The sequence below is a fragment of the Rhinolophus ferrumequinum genome, chromosome 7 (genome assembly GCF_004115265.2).
Source record: "Rhinolophus ferrumequinum isolate MPI-CBG mRhiFer1 chromosome 7, mRhiFer1_v1.p, whole genome shotgun sequence".
Taxonomy (NCBI): domain Eukaryota; kingdom Metazoa; phylum Chordata; class Mammalia; order Chiroptera; family Rhinolophidae; genus Rhinolophus; species Rhinolophus ferrumequinum.
Window position 1 is genome coordinate 4,113,419 of NC_046290.1, and position 21,560 is coordinate 4,134,978.

General features: G+C 47.4%; 1 protein-coding gene across 1 annotated transcript; it reads left to right on the forward strand.

The window, feature by feature from the left end:
- The first annotated feature begins 127 nt into the window (after positions 1–127).
- Positions 128–21,205, forward strand: SRD5A1 (steroid 5 alpha-reductase 1). The gene is made up of 5 exons (XM_033110333.1): positions 128–490; positions 12,218–12,384; positions 15,423–15,524; positions 17,412–17,562; positions 19,334–21,205. The coding sequence occupies exons 1-5, from the start codon at positions 210–212 to the stop codon at positions 19,398–19,400; spliced, it is 768 nt and encodes a 255-aa protein (XP_032966224.1). The 5' UTR covers positions 128–209; the 3' UTR covers positions 19,401–21,205.
- The last annotated feature ends 355 nt before the right edge of the window (positions 21,206–21,560 follow it).

A 21,560-nucleotide genomic window follows, 5' to 3' on the forward strand; every position in this document is an offset into this window, starting at 1 on the left:
CGAGCGACCGGCGCGCGCGCCGGCGACTGGTCCCACCCATGGAAACGGCGCACCCGCCGCCTCCGCACCCTGCAGGTGTGCGGCTCGCAGCGCGGGCGGCGGCCGTCGGCGCCTGCCTCAGGTAACCGTGCTTCCCGCCCCCTCGCCGCCACCCTATATGTGGCCCGCCGCGGCCGCCGGGCCATGGAGCGCGCCTGCCGTCCTCCGCGATGGAGCTGGCCGAGCGGCTGCTGCTGGACGCGTTGGCCTACCTGGAGTGCGCCCTGAGCTTCCTGTTCTTCGCGCTGCTCACGCTGTTGGGCTCGCCCTACGGGCGCTACGCGTCGCAGCGCGCTGCCTGGAGCCTGACGGCGCCCACCGCCTGGGCCGTGCAGGAGCTGCCCTCGCTGGCTGTGCCGCTCCTCGTGTGCGTCGCCACGGCCGCCGAGCGCCTCCGCCGCTGGCCCAACCGCATCCTCCTAGCCATGTTTATCGTCCACTACACGCAACGGTAACGGCCGGGGCCCCCGGCCCGGCTCCCTCTGCCTGCGTCGCCCCCGCTCGCTGCCCTCCCTCGGAGCCCCTTCTTTCTTGCCCCGTCCTCCTCCCCAGCGCCGCCGCTCCCCCTACTGTGCCTGGTGCTGTCACTCTGCTCCCACCCCCAGGGACCCGCTCCCTGCGGGACCCCCACCCCCCAGTCCCCGGCGGCCTCTCACTACACCCTGGGCGCTTCCCTCTGTCCCCTGGCGCACGGAGTTAACTTATAAACAAAAATCAGTCTGGAAAAGTGAGGAAGACTTTAGAGGACTTACGAGGGGGTAATAGAAAAGGTTTGGGGGGTTTTTGTTCTGTTTTGTTCTGTTCTGTTTTGTTTGTAAAACTTGGACCTAGAAAGTGTTCGCCGTATAATAATCCTGGGCTTTGTTCAACACCAGAGTGTCTCTGGCCAAAGGTAAACCACCTACGCGATCATATCTGGCTTCCTTTGTACCATTTCCAGTTGGGTGTCTTTATTATGGGTGGGGCTGTTTTCTCCTGGCCGGGCGATCGCCTGGAAAGCTGCCTTCCTGAAAGAACTTGGCGATTCCCCCTTTACAATCCTCACCGGTACGAATTGGTCCCTTCTGGGGCTTTCGCCTCCACATGAGGCAGGGAGCCCAGGACTGGCTTTCCAAGCAATGACTTGGAACACATCTGAAGTCTTAAAGATGACTTCCAAGCTTTTTGGGTTTTGTGAAGAAGTTTAAAAGGCTGTATCTGATATGGTCAAGGTCTTCCTGTAAGTTGGGGCTGTCTCCAGCTCATAAGGCTTCGGCTTCTGCACAGCTAAGCCAAATGGCTGAACAAAAGCTGGAAATTAAAAATTTATAAGGCTGCACAGTTCCAAAGGATGGTCTCTGCAACCTGGAGAGCTGGGTTCATCTATCCTGTGAGTGTGGGCAGGTTGCTGGACCTCTCTGATTTTGAGGCCCACCTGACAACACCCACTGCCTAGAGAGGTAGAAAGAAGTAAGCATGAGTGGGTTTGTGTGTGTCTGCCTGCCTGTCTCTAAGCCTCTCCTCAGGGCGGTTATCAGGACGGGGAAGTCCTGGGTGCCATGCGTCCTCATCTGCTTCTATGCAGGGACTTCAAACAGGCAGACTCAGTGTTCAACAAAGCTTCTGAGCCCCTTGCTCCCGACGCTCCGAGAGTGTTCCATTAAGCAAAGTGGTTGTCCCATTCTTTTTCAATGGATTTGAGCATGACTGCAATTTGAGTATCAGTAGAACCCTCGTTTCTACATACCTTTCTCCATACACATACCAGAACCTGTTTCTGTCTGTGTCTCTGTGGCTAAAAGCAAGCTCTGGAGTCGGATTGCCAGGTGTTATCTCAGCCCCATCACTGGGGACCTGAGATAAGTTACCAAGCTGCTCTGCAGGCACAGCTATGAAACAGGCACAGTGATGGTGCCAGCCCGTGGGATTGGCATTAAACAAAGACCACTCCCGGAAATGCTTGCAAGGTATTGGCAAGTCTGAATGCTCAGTACACGTTAAATAATACCATTTTGTAAGTCCATATACATACTCTGTGTGTCATTCATGCACGCTGCTGCAGCCTCGAGTGGTGATAAAGAATTTTGAAGATGTGGCATTGGAAAGGAAGGGAGTACTTTACAGCGTGTTGTTTGAAAGCCTGGAGCAGAAGCTTTTGAACTGAAGGCATCATGTTTGTTTCTAGGCTCACTGTAATCAGAGAATGAATACAGCCTCCCAAAGGGCGAAGTCCCGCCTAGAGTGATAGAACTTGAATAGATCATCATATACAGACGAGGCGCGTACACCCAGCTTTCGGGTGTTTTACGCAAGGCCCTCGGAGTAGGGATTGCTGGGATGACAGCCCCCAGTGCCTAGACCAGTGGCTTTAGAAACTGCTCCAGAGGCTTTACTGGGTCAGGTGTAGTTTTTTTAAACTGCGGGGCTATTTTGTTTGTTTTTTAAGTTGCACATGTTACCATACACATAGCCTGTGTGGTTTGGGGACATTGACGTTGTCCAAATAGAAAAGATACACGTTTTCCATTCTACCCAAGCAACTAATTTATTAAACGGTCATCTGACCTAAGTGAGCGAGTCCTTGGAAGAGAACAGAAGTGCCAGCAGCATTAGCACTTGGTAGAAGCCATGCAGCTGAGCTGGGAGACATTTATAGAGTCCCTCATGTGTCAGGGCACTGCAGGTGACAGGAGCCCGAACGGGGCTGGCCGTGGGAGAAGCCCGTGCCAGGGGACGCACTCCAGGGATGCTGAGCAGGCCGCGTGGGTGGCAGCTCCCAGAGTTTGGCGGGTGTCCGCAGGCCCTGTGCTGAGCTCTGAGGAGGGAGGCCGGGCCCTGCTCTGGGTGAGTGTAGCCTCTTGAGGGACAGGAGAGGAAGCCAGATGGAGGGGCTTCCCGGGTCAGGGGAAGGGGTATTTGCTTATAGTAGAGGGGAAAATGACGTGTGTATGTACTCATCGTGCAGACATTTACTAAGGGTTGATTCATGTACCTGCACTGTACTCACTACTGGGGCTGCAGAGACAAGGTATGCTCTAAGGAGTCAAGGAGAGTGAGCCAGATTGTGGGGAGTCTGCAGGAGCTTTTTGGCAGAAGACCAGGGAGGGCAGGGAGGCCTGATGAAGGGCGAGAGGGGACCGCCGTGGGAGAGACATGCCAGGGCTCTGAGCAGTTCCTGGTGGATGGCGAAGGACATTTGTGGGACTGTTTTTAATCCGTGACAAACAACTAAGTCCCACTGGAGCACGCAGTGTCACCGTCTTTACCATGACTTAGTTGGGGGCCACAGAGGGCGGGGATTGAATGGCCCCCAGATTACAGACTTCTGAAAACCTAAGAGGTCTCCTCTTCCTGACAGCCGCCAAAGGTCTGTGCTCAGCCCCGTGCGTGACCCGGCAGGATCTTGATTCCGCCATTCCCCCCGATTATGATGCCGGAGAACCTCACGGCTTCACGTGCATTGTTTCCCATGCGCAGTTCTATTAATGGCCCCTCAGATCCTGACCCAGCCTCACTCTGAAAGGTGGCAGGTGTAACCCTGAAAAACAGCAGAGACCTGGAGGGGGTGAAGGGCACACAGAATCCTTGGCCCTTGCTTTGTGGATTCAGATAATCTTTTTCAGAGAAAGAAAAACTTTTATACAAAAGTATAGATTGACAGTGAAATATTCATTGAGACCCTAACGTTGCCTTAAAGCACAAGGTGCATATTTAAGTACGTGGCTTTACTGGGGTCTGCACAGTTTGGGTATCACTGCAAAAGAGTCTTGTATGGAAGGAACGACAAGTAAAAGGAACTGCCCCAGATCTAGGAAGTGCTGTAGATTTCAGTGATCTCAAATTGTTGAGAAAAAAGTCGTAAAGTCAGTTATTAAATTTACAACCACTCTTGGTTATAATCATTTAAAAATGATTAAATCTGCTATTAGCAAAATTAGTCCCAAATCATCAAATTAGATACTTTATTGTCCCCAAATGGGGTGTGACATTGTAGGTTGTCCTGGGAGATGATGTCTGGTTGCTTTTGAGAGTGAAATCCTGTGCTCAGTGAATGCCTTATTTGTCACTGCAAGGAGTCTGGGGTGTTAATACCTATTCCAATTTGTTAGGAAAACGTGTCAAGAGATAATTCTTGTAGTCTACTGTGGGATTTAAACAGATGTGGAACATGAAATCTGACTTTAAATGTTTCAAGAATAGTTATTACAAGTGATTGGCTGCATTTTGACCTCTGAAGGTCATGCCTTCCCTGAGTCTTCCCCTTTGAGCAGATCACCTGTGGTAGGTGGGCACGGTGGTTGTCCACCAGCGAGATGGCTTCAAGCAGGCAGAAATCTGCTGCTACGAGAGTGGGGTGGCAGCTCAGAGCCCTGGTACCACTGCTCTGCGAATGGACATGTGGGCCAGGTTGGTGACTTTTATTTTTTCTGGTGACTCATTTTTCTTCCTGGATGCTTATACAATACTTTACTTCCTTAAAATTCAGAAAATTCCCCATAGATACTGTGTGTTTGCTTGTTTATTAATTTTGCCTGATTCTCTCTGAGCCCTTCCAATAAGCAACGTCAGGCCTTCAGCCCCAGAAATCCCATTTCTCCCTCTTGTTCACCTGGTCTATTTTGAATGTCATAGGTACCAGGACTTAAAATACTTGTCAACAGTGCATGCGAACAAACCTGCAGTTGAGGTACAGGCTCGTTGTAGAAAACTTAGAAAAGGCACAGAAATTCGGGGAAGAAAATAAAAACCACATGTAATTCCATCACTTAGAGATAACAGTGCCGATCTTTTGGTTTATCATTCCCATGTCTTTCACTGTTCTTAATAACTTTTTGATCATTTTATTCTTAAGCAGTAAGGATATACACACATAAACACATGCAAAATCTTGTATCCCACTTTTGTCACTTGATATAATATTTTTCTGCTTAGTTTCTACATGTAATAAAGAGGACTTCTGGCGAGTGTTTAATATGCCATGGAGTGATAGGCGGTGCCAGCCTGGCCCCGGTCCTACTTCTCGCCCAGTCCTCAAGATGTGGTGGGTGGTACACCTGGGAAGGTGACCTTGCCTTCGAGCCCGTCGTTTCCAAGTGTCCGTCTCCATCACCCAAGCTACCGTGTTCCTCTGAGCCTCCAGGTCCTAATCTGTTCCATAGGATAATCTGTTCCATAGGATTGTTGAAGTGTCACAACCATCCGTGTTGTTCAGGATTAGCAATTACTGGAAACGTGATAAGGAGCTATGAGAAGCACTTCCATGTCATGCCTCAGCTCGTGAATGCAGCCAAAGCAAACAGGCAGCAGACTGCCCTTGGCCAGGGAAGGTCCACGGAGTCTCCAGCTTCTGAACGCCCTCGGCTCACCCCGTCGTCAAACCTGTCCCACGTTTACTCTTGCCGTGCAGACATGAAGATGTGCAAGTTTCCACAAGTGAAACCACTTGGTGAAAAGCAAATCTGTTTCTTTATGTGGAACAGAAAGAAAATAAAGTGGGAAAATGGTGGGTTTTCAGTCCCACCCCCACTCTGATGAGCCAGAAAACGGAATGGCTTTGGAGCATCCTGGGACCTGACTCATTTGTATCCTTCAGCTCACTGGCCACAGAAAGTGGATTTATAACACATTGCCTAAATAAAGTATTTCTAAGTCCAAGTGCCTCATAGTTACTCTCCAAGTGATTTTCATTTTAAGGGGTTTTCAACTTCTGACTTAATTCGCTTTCTCAAAGATGGGTAATGCTCATTTCCCACAGTTCCTAGATGGAAAGGTGATTGTGAGTTTGGGTTTGAGACCACCTGTGAGAAAAGGCTTTTGAATACTCGGACCTGCTGTAACCGGGACAGCCTGGGCCCGGGGCCCTGGGTCATGACAGGTGCCGTGGATATCTGTCCAGCAGACATGCCACATTCCTTACGTCTGAGCCTGGCCCTGTGTCCCCAGGTGAGCCTTCACCATGAGAAGCTACCTGGCTTCCACTGCAATCCTTGATCTGCTTCTGTTCCTCTGGTCTAAATGAAAGCTCAAATAACAGCCATGCCCAGAAGCCAGTCTCTCCTCCCCGTTCTGGTTCCTAATTGGCCCAAGTCAAAGGGAAACCTTTCTGACAACAGCTGCATGGATTTCCAAGGAAAGTAAATAAAGCTAACAGGAATAACCCTAGAGGAGAAAGCACCCAAAGATGCCTAGCCGGGAGTAGGGCACTCCCCTCCGGAAGGTGCGCTAAATCTGGACGTCTGGCTACTGAGGATCTGGGCTCCTGTGTCCTCAGAGCCGGGGTGCTTGGCCCACCTTGGGGCAGGGCAGGGTAGGAGAGGAGACCTCCTCCTCCTGGAGCTCAGCATTGCTCAAGCCGGCCTGCTCCCCTGACCTTTTTGGGTCTGTGGCCAGGCCTATGGACCTCAGGGTCACTCACTGCTGTCCACTTCCAGGGCAGAGATCAGAGAGCAACAGAAGAGGTCTGTGTCATCCTTTCTGAGGCAATGGAAGGTCACGACCACTTCTGACATTCCCACGAGACCCAAGAGAAGTCAGTCCTCTCCTGAGGTCCTTCGTGAATGCCTTTTCCAGGTTCCTCCAGGGCATACACTGGAGCAGAAGTGACTATGGCTCCTTCCATGCCGTAGCTGGGGACACGGATGCAGCGTCCATCCCACCAGGAGCACAGAGTCCCCGCAGCACAGCGGCTGCCTGCAACCCACATCTGGTGGCTCGAGCAGGAGTACTTTCTACAGAAAGCAAAGCGATGTTTCCAGAATAGTACTGTGTTAATCTAGACCAGGGATTGGCAAACTCTTTTTGGAAAGGTCCAGATAGTTTCCACTGTAAGCTTTGGGCGCCAACAGACAAAATAGGGGATACTGCGTAGCTATTTACCACAAAAGAGAAAACAAATTTGCACAAAATTTTTATTGACAAACTTCATGTAATACTTAAGTGCAGTTTTTGTGGCACAGGTGTAGTGAGAAGGATGGACTTCTCCCTTTGGTGGGGGGTAACATTTCACCTACTTGGGCTTCACAGTTCGTATTCCTTTGACCAAAAGCCACTGTTAAGTGTTCACCTCTTCGCGCTGCTCTGCAGTGAGATTTTATCTTGGAGAATGTCTTCACACGGGTAAGCACTGCCAGATATTGCTACCAGTCCCCAGTTTAGGATTTCAATTTAGCATATCCATTGCTTGAAAGGCATCTATGGAATTCTGTTAGATTCTTCTCGATATTTGCCTGTTAGAGTGTCATTACTTTGTAAATTACTATCTTCCAATTGAAGATTAGGTGGCAACTCCACAATAATTGTGAAATGGTTTTTGAAATGTGGAAATCAAGGTTAAAAAAAACTGAATTTCTAAGTTTGAGCTTAGAAATTATCTCCACTGCAAATTTCTGAGAGGATGGAGCTCACCCACTCTAACAGCATAGAAAGCCGTTTCACGTCACTGGAGATTCAAACAATGTCAGTTGTTGAAATGACTTTTGCACAGTATGAGTTTGACATGAAGTGGTATTTTCCCTTTTAGTTTTGGCTTGAATTCGCTAAGAAACATCAAGTCTGCAGCAAAAGCTAATTCCCAAAGCCTTACAAAACTCAATAATAGTGGTTGAGGGCAATTTTTCTCGTTAAGAAAAATTTTAGTCTCAGCTCTGAGTTCAAAATAGGGTTACGTCTGTAGAGGGGATGTCAAGTTCACTGTTGCCAGGATCGGTTCAGGCACAGGCAGGAAATTGTTTTGCAAAGTGCCTGATGGTACTGGGAGTAGCTCCAAACCCCTTACATCTCCACAAGTTTCGGCAGTTTGTGATGGGTCCATTTTTGTGTCCCACACATTTTACCACCATCCATTATAACATCTTAGCGGATTCCACTGCGGGTTGTACTGAACTCGACTTTGCGCAACTTCTTTGGGAATCCTCCTATTTCTAGTTCCACGAAGACGATGCAGAGACCCTCATTCCTCAGTCTCGTCTGCCTTGGCACTGACTCTTCATATAAACAGCTAAGCAGTGTCAGTGACGCCTTTTGCGCGCAGCAAGAGCGGGGAAGGCTGCTGACTCCATCTTCTGCCTCGTTAGCTGACCGCGCGTTGCCTCTGGTGTCCGGTTCTTCAGCAGCTGCGCTCACAGGAAAGGCTCATTGTGTTCAACAGGTTTCTGTCCCCTGGACATGTTCCTTTAGCTGCTGCTGCTGCTAATGCACTGCCTTCCCAAGGCCTGTGGCTTTCCTTTCCTTGCTTGCCTAATAAATAAGCCACTTGGTAACTGCCTGCGGCTGTGGCCTCATTTGCATTTCTTTTGGAAAGAAATTCCCTGATAAGATTCTGTTTTCAATTGCCTTCACTTTTCTGGCCTTGGCTGTCCTGTGAGTTGGGGGTATTGTGATGAGCGGGTAGGTGGTAATGCTGACCTTGGCACAGCTTTTGCGTCATTACTTCACCCTCTAATACAATAACGAAATTCCCCGAACTCCACTGTGCCTTCAAAGCATGACAAGTTCAGGGCTCTTGTCTTGACACAACCAGTATCGCTGATACGAAAATAATTTGGAATGTGTTATGCAAAGACATGCATGGCACGCAGAACACTGCAGCACGGCGGTTTGCCGCACCGGGCAGCCATGCAGAGGGCTTAGATTGCCACGGACAGGCCCTGTGACAGCCACGTAAGTCTGCAGGGGTCGCTGCAGTGCCCCCCAGACAATATGTAAACGGATGACCAGGCCGTGTTCCAATACGACTCCATTTATGGACACTGAAACTTGAATTTCATATGATTTTCATGTGTCGTGAAATAGTCTTGATTTTTTTTTTTTTTACCTTGTGGAGGGACAAGGGGCCTCATGTGAAACCTAACAAGCTCAGGCGCCTGAAGAAAACCACAAGGGACAGCGTGAACATAAAAGTTCCTAATTAAGGTGGGCCATGGCGGGAAGTCATATCCTTAGCCTGTAGCTTCCTTGACAAGGGTCAGTCTTTACCTTAAGTGAACCTGTCTGTTATCTTTTTGCATATAAGATGACATACCGTAGGAATGTCAATAACCCCTTTTTTCCAGACCAGAGCAGGAAACTACAAAATCCCTCATTGTTATTCTTGTTCCCTGATTACCACCTCTATGTGCTATAAAAAGTGAACGACTAACTATCCTGTACCCACCTCTGTGAAAGAAGTACCTGTCTCTCCGATTTACTTTTACCCAGTCCCAGAGACTTCCCCACTTTGCTTTCTCCCACCCCCTTAATCTACCACCAGTGGAATTCATGTAACCCTCCTCCTTTGATTCTACGTCTAAAATAAGCTGCAAACCGCCATTTTACCAAGCATTTTCTCAATCCATTGAGACTTTGCTTCCAGGTAATTGTCATCCGTTCGGCTCAAATAAACTCTCATAAGTTTTTTCTTAGGCTGGATGTTTTCCCGTCTACAACCCACGATTTAAAAATGTAAAAACCATTGTTAGCGCCCAGGCTCTACAAAAACAGGTGGTGGGCTGGATTTGCTGACACCTGACCAGACTCCTGTTACTAGAACAGGCACGGAACATCAGCGACAGAGGAGGAAAGGGGTGTGAGGGAAACATGAGAGGTTTGGGTTTCACCTTTGCAAGGTGCCAGCCAGTGTTTGCTGGTCGTTCAGAATTCAGCCCTGAACGTGAAACTAAATTGGGAGACGTCTGTCAAAATTTTGCCATAGTACTTGATTCTCATCTCCTGCAAGGAATACCTGCCACGTTTGCAGAATGTTTCCTCAGAGTTGCTTCTTTACCATTTCATTCATCTCTAATTCAGACACGTGTGCCATCGAGCCCAGAAGACTTCCTGAAACTGGTTTCGTTTAGTACCTGCTCCGTGTATGTCGAGCTCCCTAGATTTAACCCTCCCCTTTTTGACCAGGCATTCCTGTGATCCTTTGTTGAATTGAGCGTGATGTTGTTCAGGTCAGCAGTCCGAATAGCTTATGAACTGCGTACTCGACAGTTTATCAGGCCTCTTTCTAAACCAAGTCCAGCTCTTGCCTCTCCCACAATTCTTATTTCCTGTTCTTCTTTTCTGTATTTCTTCAAACTCGGAATTCTAACACTTCCCCAGCTCTATCCTGCAATTTGCCTCCTGGAAAATTTCTCGTGACCTTCACCGCCAGGGAAGTTTTCTCTAAACGTTCTCATCCTGTGCTCCCTTTCCTACTTCCCCATGGCTGGAGAATCCCCGAGGCTGACTTCAGAAATGAGCGTGCCTACTCTTGGTGCCGCTGGAGTCTACACTCAGGAATGGAGTGACACCCCATTGTCTCTGCGGATGACTGTGTCCTCTGGGCGTAACTCGATCCCTGGGCCCTGACTGAGAAGCAGGGATGGGGAGAAACACCTTGATGACAGCACCTCTTCACAAGTCACAATCTCAGCCTGTTTTTAAGGCAGCCCACCTTGGTCCAGGCCACACACGCTTCCCCTAACCGAGACCGAATCCTGCCATTCGGCGCAAGCTTCTGCAGTGAGCCTGCATCCCAGATGCCACAGATCGCACTGTACCAACCATCTGCCCGGCCGTGCACCATGTTTGTGAGATGCAGAGAGAAGTGGCTGAGATCCCCTGTTGTTTTGCAGTGGCTTGCCAACACTACAACTTCCAGGCGAGTAAGTGCCTCACTGATGGCATGCGTCGTGGTTAAGTGGATGCCTGATACCCCACTGGTGCTTCACCCTAGACCTGTATGAGGTCCTCTGTGGGGGAACTGGCCTAATCAGGATGAGAACCCTGAAGATTGCTTCTGACTCACGTGAGTGTTCTCCCAAGGAGCCGAGTGCAGCTGTGGGGAGAGAATGCCTTGACGCACAGCCAAGGTTCTGTGACTGCTGTCATGCTGTCGCTCTTCCTGCTAGTAATTCATTATGTTTTCTCCCTGGAGTGGAGGGGCAGAATGGAAACAAATAATAAGCTTTTACGTTTCTCCCTTGTTTTAAGGTATCATTTACATAAAATAAAATTCACTCATTTGAAGTCTATGGTTTGATCAGTTTTGATGATTGCATATGGGTCGTCGTCACAATCAAGATACAGAACAGTCGTATCCCCTTAAACATCCCTGTGCCTCTTTGCAGTTAATACCCTCCCCTGACTCTAGCTTTGCTTTTTCTAGAATTGCATAATTTCTTTCATTGGCAACTGTTCAAACTGTCGATTTGTTTTTGGGTCAGTTTTGTTCACCTGTGTCTTTTAAAGATTTTGTCTATTCATCCAGCTTGTCAAATTTATTGGCATAAAGTTGTTGATACTAGTTTCTTATTCTCTCCTTAAAGTCTGTAGGTTAGGTATTGATGTCGCCTCTGTAAATTACTGTGTCTGCACTGACTTGAAAGAGAAAACTCCAATACGAAATAAAATTTTGCATCTTCTTCATACGTTTCTAGTTTCTCATTGTTACATTTTCTTTCTGTAAAGCTTCAGTAGCGTGGACCTAAGCCAACGTGATATAACAGAAGAACATGGTCTTCCAGTTCCCCCGATTTACACTGACACTCAGCCACTCACTAGCCCTGTGGCCTCGAGCACGTGACCTGACTGTTCTGAGTCTTAATCCCACACTCGGGGGAGTGTGTGCAAAGTGTCTGCTGTGCAGGTAGCTGGGGAACTTGTTAATGGATAAAATGGTGTCTCCCAAATTGTACTGGTCAGACTAGAACGAGTATGCGTTTTAGCGCAATGGAGATTCTGCGAGCCTCGCGAAGCTTCCGTTTTCTCTAACTCAGTGTGTCTGTTTTACATTCTGTGTAATGAGAATCCTGGGTTTTTGCACTATGGGGTACATTGTTGAAACATGGTTAATTCTTTGTCTAGAAATTCTGCTTTTAAGGGATATAGTAAATAAGTGTGTGTGTTACTGAGAATGACTTATGTACACAAAAGCAAGATTAAAACCCCAAGACACTTAAAATAGGATTGTAGGAATGATATTCTTTTTTTTTTTTTTTAATTTTATTGGGGAATATTGGGGAACAGTGTGTTTCTCCAGGGCTCATCAGCTCCAGGTCGTTGTCCTTCAATCTTAGTTGCCCGGGGCACAGCCCACCATCCCATGTGGCAATTGAACCGGCAACCTTGTTGTTGAGAGCTCGCCCTCTAACCAACTGAGCCATCCGGCCGCCCCCAGGAATGATATTCTTTATTGTTGTTGTTTTTAATTTGTTTCTGCTTCTTCTTTCCTAAGGTCTTTGATTTTCCCATTTCTGATCCGAGGAGGAAAGCCGACGCCACTGTACGCGTGTGTATTGGCATTCGCATTCTGTACCTACAATGGCTACTTGCAAAGCAGATACTTAAGCCAATATGCAGTGTATGGTGACGACTGGGTCACTGACCCCCGATTCCTAACAGGTGAGGAGGTCCTAGTGACACGCTTCATCGTTCTAGTCACTTCAATTTTCACGTTCCAGTCCTTTCCAGTTCAAAAAAGCCCACACTTCTGGAGAGAACAGTTTCTGAGGGTACATGCCCTAGCTGCGTGGGGGCTGGCAGGAGTCAGGCTGCCCCAAGGCTGTCCAGCATCGGGAGAGGACACAGGAGCCCAGTGCCTTCACCCGCCTAGACACTGAAAGTACAAATACCGGTTCTTAACACACGCCCCCAAATAGCCACGGTCCCCACAGAATGAGCAGCCACTTAAGATTCAGGAGACTTGGGCAGTGACTGGCCATGTAGTCTAAGAGAGTCCCACACCTCTTACGGTTTCTTCTGGAAGGTGAGAAAAGGTTGCATTGGGTCATCTTCCCACAAGGCCAGTAGACGTTTATGATCATACTAAATTGAGTAAACATTTACATTTGTGAAGTATTTGAAATTTTTATCAACATAAAGCTATATTTTCAAGTTCTAATTATAACCAAGTTCTGAACAAAAATGAAAATCAAACATCAGCCATCAAAAATATTTTTGCAAGAGCATTAAAAATACTTGATCTTGGGGCCATTGTCTACAAAGAAAATTCTTCTGTGTATTTATGTAGTTTATCCTCCCGGTCTTTAGAAATTCAAGCACTTGCAGGTGGGACTTGCCCCATGGCCATGCACTAAGGGGCATCAAATTGTCCTGCACATTTTCCAGCTGCCCCACAGCCCTTTGCCCTCGGCTCCATAAAGTAACCTTACGTTTCATTTGGGTTTTTCTCTGTATCGATGTGTAATAATAGAGAAAACTAACATTTGTGTAATACTTGGTTGCCAACAAAGCACTTTTACATTTCCTCAGTCATATTTTTTTTCTGTGAATTAAAACTTTATTCCCAGGACTTTGCCCTGATCACACCTGAGAATTGTTACGTGGGATCTGCTTCCTCATCTCTCAAAGAAGGATGGGTGAGAAAGTTGTTCAGGATTTTTTTCCCAGCTCCACACATCCATGCCTCCCCGAAACACTAGACAAAATGATTCAGTTTTCACACTGCCCCCAAATAGCTCCTTGATTTCCCTGCTTCTTTACCCGATTCTCTTCTGCCTCATCCATTGGAAGGAGAAAGAACAGGCTTGGCGGCCAGCCAGGAGCTGTGCATGTGCCTTATGCTTCCCCAAGGTCATGACAAGGGCAGAAAGGACCCTTTTGCAGGAGAAAGGGAAGGTCCAAGGGTTAAGCAGCTGGCCCAGAATCTAAACTAAGTAGCAGAGTAGGGGTTTAAACCGGCTGGCCACACTGGTCCCCACAAATTGGCGAGGAAGGGTCAGAGGAAGGGGACTTTTTCATCTAAAAAACAAGGAAAGGTTTTAGTGTCTGTGATTCTCATAGGAGGTGTTTCTGTGATGAATTGTTGGGGTATTTTTGTCACGTGCCTTGGAAGCTGGCGTAAAATTTAAGATGCCAATAAGTTGTACACGAACCTCTTGACTTCTCTGCAATGGAACAGAAGGAATCAAAAATGAAAACACTGGCCAGTTAGGAAACAAACTAGGTTACTTTCTTTGTATTTGTGTCATAGAATTTATTTTTTAAGGAGGCAAACATGAAATTACATGAATAATTAATTATATTTACAATAGTTACCATGAAGAGCTAAGCAAATAGTGATGATAATATCCTAACAAAAAGTTTTCCAGAGAAGTAAAAGTCATTCACCTAAAAGATTTTACACAAAGATTTTAAGATCCTCAAAATGGAATTAAATGTTTAGCTTAGATGAGCACAAATACGTTTTCTTGCCAATCTAGGCAGTGAAGGGAGCTTGTCTCTTAGAAGAAAAATAAAGTAAGCATGGATTTTGAAAACATGATTCTTTCTGGAATCCCAAATTGGAGGCCACATCACCTACAGGGGACATAGTAAAATACAAAAAAGGTAGCAAATTAACTATACAGTTATGGGTCCAATAAGTGACTTATAAAACACATTGTAAAGCTTGGTATAAACTGTTTAGAAAGATGCCTCCAGTGGTAAAATCAGAAGGAACAAAGCTCAGAACACTCACCAGACACCAGCTTTACGTGTCCCTGTTCTGACTGAAAGATACATAATGCCACTGGGAAAACCGGAGAGTATTTAATAACAATGTTGTTCCAAGTGTACGTTTCTTTGACGTTGAATGGGAAGCCGCCATTAAACATTTGTTAAGTGTCTGAGCTGTTTTTATCAAATCAACTTATTTCTTTCATAAAACACTATTTTGGCGTTTTGGCTTTTCTTGTTGGAATTAATTGATGGGATACTAATAAGTCTCCTTCAAGTGATGAAAACTCTCTGAAGACTTTTACATATGGGAGGGAAAACACTTGGGAAGCTATGGGGTGTCTCGGGAGAGCTGGGTAATGGCGGTGGGAGTTTTTGTTGGGAGCTGAGGCCAACGGACAGACCTTGGAATGCAGAGTAATGAGAGAGCCTAGAATCAGGTGGAGAAGCCACAGATGTGCATGAAATGTTCAACCGAGGCTACAAAGAAAGGGGGGGACCAGCACCCCTCCAGCGGCCTGCATGCAGCTCGTCATAATGGAGCACACCCTGGGCTGTCACCTGTCCTCCCCCCTCCCCGGGGGAGGGGCATCGTGCTTCACACCCTGAAGTTGTTGTGACGATGAGGCAGTCTTACGGGCTGAGGAGCCGTGTGCCGAAGTTATAACTCATAGTTCTAATCATACCACTCATGCTAAGAACGTAGGTTATGGCCGTCAGGTCAAAGTACTTTGAATGGATCAGTTCATTTATTAATAAGAAAAACCAAGCCGTCTTGAGCATACCTGAGAACAGTGCCTATGAATAATCTGTCTAAATAAAGGACAGTATTTACATCATAATGATGTTTTCTATCAATTATGGCTAACATGTTGCACTAATACTGGTGATATGAAGGGTCACAGTGGTGACGCTCGCTCAGGCGTAGGCTCGTCAATTTTGTAGTTTATGAACATAACACTCTTGTGGATTTTTTCCTTCAGGTTTCGTCCTGTGGTTGGTAGGCATGCTGATAAACATCCACTCAGATTACATCCTAAGGAATCTCAGGAAGCCAGGGGAGACCGGGTACAAAATACCGAGGGGTACGTACTGAAAATGGAGACTGTGTTCTAAAAGTGCATTGTGCGATACTTTGTTTTTCAGGTTTGGCAGATCTAATAACTAAAGTGTAGCGGATTGGCTGGAGTGTGCAATGAGTCACTGCTGTGGAGAGCAGTCACTGTGATTATTTTTTTATTAGAATGATGAACCAGTTCTGGCCACCTGAATGGTTTTTAAGCAAAAAGGAAACTCTAGTTAACTCTGTGTTCGGAAAGAGCATGTAAGGAAGAATTCATGGTTTGCAGGGCTGTCCAGTACTTCATTTCCAGCAATATTATAGAACAGGTACCTTGACTGACCCTCCCACTGAAAATGAACAATGTGTGAATTTTTTTTTTAATCTTTTTAAGTGTATCAATGTGATGTCAGGAAAGGAAGTCATTAGAGGGCAAAATCCGAGTGAGTGCCAGCATCTAGAGCACATTTGTAAGAATCTGTAGCCACTAGCTGTCCTCACGCTGCTTTGTAGCCCAAATTCGTACCACTTAGATGGTCTGACAAACCTCATGAACAAGCCGTGAATTAGGACCAGGTAGTCTTAGGAGGGTGGTACCTACACGCCTCGGCCAGCATACATCCCGATCCCCAAAGGGACCTGCCTTCAGCTCAGGCCTCAGCCCAACGGACCACGTGCCAAGGAATAAGAGCCACACTCGAAAGTTGCAGAGCCAGTGAGGAAATCCGGCACCAAGAGTAACAGCACAACTAAACAAGAGAGACCTGAGATCTTAGAGTTAATAGAAACAGATTATAAAGTGAATACTTAAATGTTTAAAAAACGTAAAAGGGATTGAAATTATGAGTCAAAGACTGATAGACCATAAAAAGGACTAAGCAAATATGAGGTAGAAACCAATAGAGCTTCTAAAATAAAAAAATTCAGTACGTGAAACTAAAGTTTCGGTGGAGCTGGAACGCGCACAGCTGTGATCAGTTTGAACCCTTCCTCGCAGCTGCTGGGAAACCATACCAGGCGAACAGCAACACAATGAGCAAAGGTCCAAAATCCTCCGAATCTCAAATAGCTTAAACCGCCGCCCTGGGGCTGGCCCGCAGAGTATGCAGCTCTGCTCTCTGGCCTCAGGACCTTTGCTTCTCCTGCCTGGAGGGCGCCCAGCCCTCCCACACACCTGTATCCCACCTCACCTGCCCAGCCACTGTCTGTGATCAGAACCGCCCCCCCACTCCCCACCCCCCCGCTGGCCTTCCAGGCCTGTTGCCCTGCTCTGCACCTCATAGCACCCCACACCCTCTGCCGTACCCTGGGTTTTCCTGGGGTACTTTTACTCTTGGGTTTACTGTTCCAGATATGGGCGGGGGGGTGGCGAGAGGGGGGTGTCTTATCCATGGTGCATCCCAAGTGCTTGGACCACAGTCTGGCCCATTATGTAGACCTGATGAATCTACCTTTTGTGAAGGTTTGATGAGTGAATGAATGAGTGAGTGAATGAATGAATGAATCTGTCCTTGAAAATGAATATTTTTTTTCAATTTCTGGTCCAGAGCTCTGTGCAGGTCCCTCTTACCTAAGCTAGTTCATTAATTGTTATTCTGTGGGCTCTGTCCTTGCTCAGGGGTTCTCTGTGTGGCCCTTAACTAGTGAAGCGATATATTAAAGTGTATGAAAACTGGAGCACTTTATATTCAGATAAATGGATAGGTATTGATACAGGTATGCAGTTAGTACCAGAAACTGATCTAAAATAGCAAAACGAGTAATGTTGCATGTGTTTCATTGATGACGATTCTGTAGAAGTGGGGTTTTGCCCAGTTGAAGGTCTGCGCTCCAGGGAGGTCGTCGCTGGCTTCTTGGGGCAGCATCCGGCCCCTTGGTCATCCGGGCACGGCCCCTCTGTGCTTTCCTCTAGGAGGCTTGTTTGAATATGTCAGTGCGGCCAACTACTTCGGAGAAGTGGTGGAGTGGTGTGGCTACGGCCTGGCCAGCTGGTCCGTCCAAGGCGGCGCTTTCGCGCTCTTCACCTTCTGTGTTTTGCTCTCCAGAGCACGGCAGCACCACCAGTAAGTTTTAGAACACCTTTAGCACTTTCAGCTTGTGCTCTCACCTGACTGTACCGACTTTTAGGTTAGATTTTTGAAATGCTAATGTTAACTTGAATGGCTGAATCCCAATTCGCACGTACTGTGGCTAAACAAGCACGAAGCCACACAGGTACCTGAGGAACGACCCGGCTGTCAGGCATCCAAGGCACACGGCAGCACCTGTTCTGAGCCTCTTTGAATTGACGCTGCTGGACTCTGGATGCCATGGTCACGTTGAATGTCCGCAGGAGATTCGGGGCGGGCAAGGCCAGCACGTCCTCCCGAGTGGGCAGTGTCTAGGGGAAGCTCTCAGAAACTTGCTGGTGTCCGTGGTCTGCACGCCAGGGGGCTGCCTTCAGCCACTCAGGCTGCGAGAACAAAAACACCATGACCTGGGGGCCTTCTGAACAGCTAACATTTCTGACAGTTCAGAGGCTGCGAGTCCCGAGAGCAGGGTGCCGCTCGTAAACGTCCTCGAGTTCTACTGAAGGCTCTTCGTGGTTGCAGAAGTCCCTCCTGGCAGTGTCCTCACATATTAGAAGGAACAAGGAGCTCGCCACCGGGCCCCTTTTATCCAGGCACCCGTCCCCCCCATGGGGCTCCACCCTCATGATCTCATCACTTCCCAAAGGCCCCGCCTACTTACACCACCCGCTTGGGCCTCAGGTTTTTAACATGACCCTGGGGAGACACGTTCAGACGATTGGCCGCGCAGGCCTGTGAAAACCACCTGTACCTGAGCTTTGTATTTGCACGTCAGCAGGCTTTGCACTGCTGCCATCCGTGCACACGGTCTGCCCTGGACAATGTTGTTTGCAGCCCGTAGCTGCTCTGGAAAAGCACTAAGCCCGCTGGCCAGCTTCTCTGCACTTTTCTCCTTACATGTCCTGCGGGTATACAGAACAGCGCCTGAAAATAGACGGGGCAGTCTGTTAGGAGTCTGTGTCCGTGGGTGACAGAGCGCTAAACTCCTCCAAAATCTAAAATCAGCAGGACTTGGCTGACTCGCTTTCAGTGTGCTGTTGTCATGTATTTCTGCCCTATTAACAAATACCTATTATAGTTGTGATTTTTAATCTGTTTGGCATTCTTTTGTGCTTATGGGAACTCCTTTTTTTCTGCCTGTTTCTTCATCTAGTCAAATTATTTAAAAGTTTTACTCCATCCACTTAGTTTCCACCCTTCCCTACTACCTGTTCCCCAAAACAAGCAAGTGTGCCTTTGTTGCTATAATTTATATCAAAATGGAAAATACCTGTTTATCTCGAGTGCAGGGCCAAATTATGGTCGGCCCCGTGTTGTATTTTCCCAAGTCTGTCTGAGAATCACCAGGTCGGGTGCCCTTTCCACGGTAGTTCTCTCCTGGGGACTGGAGAGAACTGTCAGAGCCACCAGAAGCTCTCCTGCCCCACCCCCACCCCCAGTCTGCATGCTTCTGGGGTCTGGACAGATAGCTTCCCCCAAGCTGGTCACATCTTGGTCACACGTCAGTGATTTTCCTTGCCAGTATAAAGATGAATAATATGGGTCACTTCTGGTGAATCATGCTTTATAATCAGATACATTTAATTCTTCATGATATAGCCCAAATCAAACTGTGTATCTGAAATGCCAAAGTTTGTATTACTACTTTTAAAAACTCTGTATTCCTTTGTAATAAAAAAATATTGTCCATTTTGTTAGCATCTGTTAAATGTTTAAGTGACAAAATTATTTCCTTTTTTTTAATGTCCTTTTTTTCTTATTTTAGGTGGTACCTTGAGAAGTTTGAAGATTATCCAAAGTCCAGAAAAATTTTAATTCCATTTTTGTTTTAGGTCGATTGTCAATGGAATTACGTTCAACTTCAAGGTTTTAGATGATGCTTCTCTAGGGATTATAGAAATGCATTATTTCTCAGTAATTTTTATCTTTTCCAAGGTTTACTCTAGGAATTGTTTTCCTAGCACATTTGCAAGCAATCTAATAACAAACTAATCAATGCAGGTTGTAGTGGCACACGGCTAGCAAGGCAGGACTCTGGAACTCTGGGTAATTACCGCACTCCATCTCTCTGATTTTGGACTTACCTCAGGTTCTATACAGCAAAGTGTGCACAAGACCGGAATGTAGGCACCGTCTTCATCTTCGATGGCCTCCATGGACCAAAACCTTCTACTACCCCTCGTACGACCCCCTACAACAATTGGTTCAAGGTCAAGGGTGATGTCCCCTGCCCCCGTGGACGTGTGATCTATCTCCAAAGTCCCTCTCATCCTGCTGGGTCGGAGAGGCCTGGGGTACCCACAGTGTGGCCGTGACTCAGGGAAAATCATGAGTCTCTGTTGGGTCCTGTGTAGGCGGAGAACATGGGGTAGAGAAAGGAGACACGGGTGGCCCAGACGGGGCCTGGATGAAAGGCAGCTGGCGGCTGCTCCAGAATGGCTCCTCAGGTGACTGCACTGGCAGGGCAGAGCACTGGGCATTTGTAAGGAGCAAACTCCTTTGTCCCCCACAAAAGGGACGGGGCCCCCCAGCTCAGCAGCAACCCCACCCCCCACCCCACCCTTACTCTCCAGTCACTTGCCATCATCAGTCTCCAGAATTCTCTGGTGTGAGATGCTTTTACTTCTTCCTTTTTTTCCTACTAAGTAGAACTAGAATTTTTTAAGGCATTTTTTTAAAGTACTTCACAATATTGCAAAACGATATCTTGAAACAGAATTTCTTGAGATGCACTGGAAAGGTCCGTGAGACAACCGGCAGTAGTAAACACACCACTCACTGCCAGGTATTTCAAAGCAATCTCCAGGTAGAACACTGTTGAATGTCTAGGCCATGTGTGAGCATCTGATGGTTCTCCTGGCCGGGGACCTGCTGCCTCAGCCGGTGCCACGTTTGCACAGGTGGAAACCCGAAGAGAAGTGCAAATGGGAGACTTCGCATTCACTTCCGACCTGCTGACGGTGCTCAGGGCAGGCGTCCTCCAGAGCTCGCCTGAAGTGGTGTCCTGTGGATTCACCCACTGCTCCCGCCCGACTCCCCAGGCCCTTCTGGGCTCGCCTCCCACGCAGGGCTCCTCCCTCACGAGTTTTCATGCAGACTTTGTATTCTCCGTGGACTGTTAGAGCCCCTTAGGGGGTTACAATTACACAGAAGACTTCGTGATGCAACTGTGCGTCATTTTCACTAAAAATGTTTTTGCGGGGAAATGTTGTTATTAAATGAACTTTGGCCCTTTTTCTGACCCAATGATCACTTAAAACCATAGAGCAATAAAGAGCAATAAATATTTTGGATCTCCTCAGGAAAACTAAAGAAGCCTGGGCCAGTCTTGACTGATTTGGGCCCCGCATTTCGGAAGGCGCGCCTGGCCAGAGGGATGTTGCGAGCTGGAGAAGCACGTTGTGGCCTGACCCCTGTCAGCTGCTCTGTGGTCCTGTCCCAGTGGGCCCAGTGCCCCAAAGTCTGATGCTCTGCTCCTGTTTCCCAGCATGCACTGGGTGGATGATTGACCTGGGAAGAGATCCAGCCTGTCTTGTCACTGCCCTCCGTTTCCTTCTAGCTGAGTAAACTGTCATCAGCCGTTGTACTAATTACACTAGTTAAGGAGATGAATAAAGTTACTGTTAGAAGTCCAGTCCTTTCTGTTAGTCTTCATTTGTTACTCTTTTGACACTCGTTTCCTCTGGAAGTTCAGACAGTCACATTGTTAGCCCTGAAACCTGCATTCACGTTTCAGAACGTCCAGTATTCTTACTGCGGTGGAGCCCTGTCATGTTCTTCATGTAAATCGTGTGCGTTTCTGTGAAGGTTATTTTCAGATATTTGATACTTTGTTTATTGTGAACAAGACTGTGTACCTAAATATGTTTATAACTAGGATAAATCAAAGCTATTGAGGTTTCTACATTTGTCATATCCAGCCATGCTCCTGAAGTTATAAATTCCAACTTTTTTCTTTTGTTATTTTTAGGTTCTCTAGCTTTGCAGTCATA

What these genes read in the sequence shown, in the direction of transcription:
- SRD5A1 (XM_033110333.1), top strand. Translation starts at nt 210, where the DNA reads ATGGAGCTGGCCGAGCGGCTGCTGCTGGACGCGTTGGCCTACCTGGAG. An exon ending in ATCGTCCACTACACGCAACG is followed by an intron (nt 491 to 12,217) that starts GTAACGGCCGGG and finishes TTCTTTCCTAAG; the next exon opens with GTCTTTGATTTTCCCATTTC. An exon ending in TGACCCCCGATTCCTAACAG is followed by an intron (nt 12,385 to 15,422) that starts GTGAGGAGGTCC and finishes TTTTTCCTTCAG; the next exon opens with GTTTCGTCCTGTGGTTGGTA.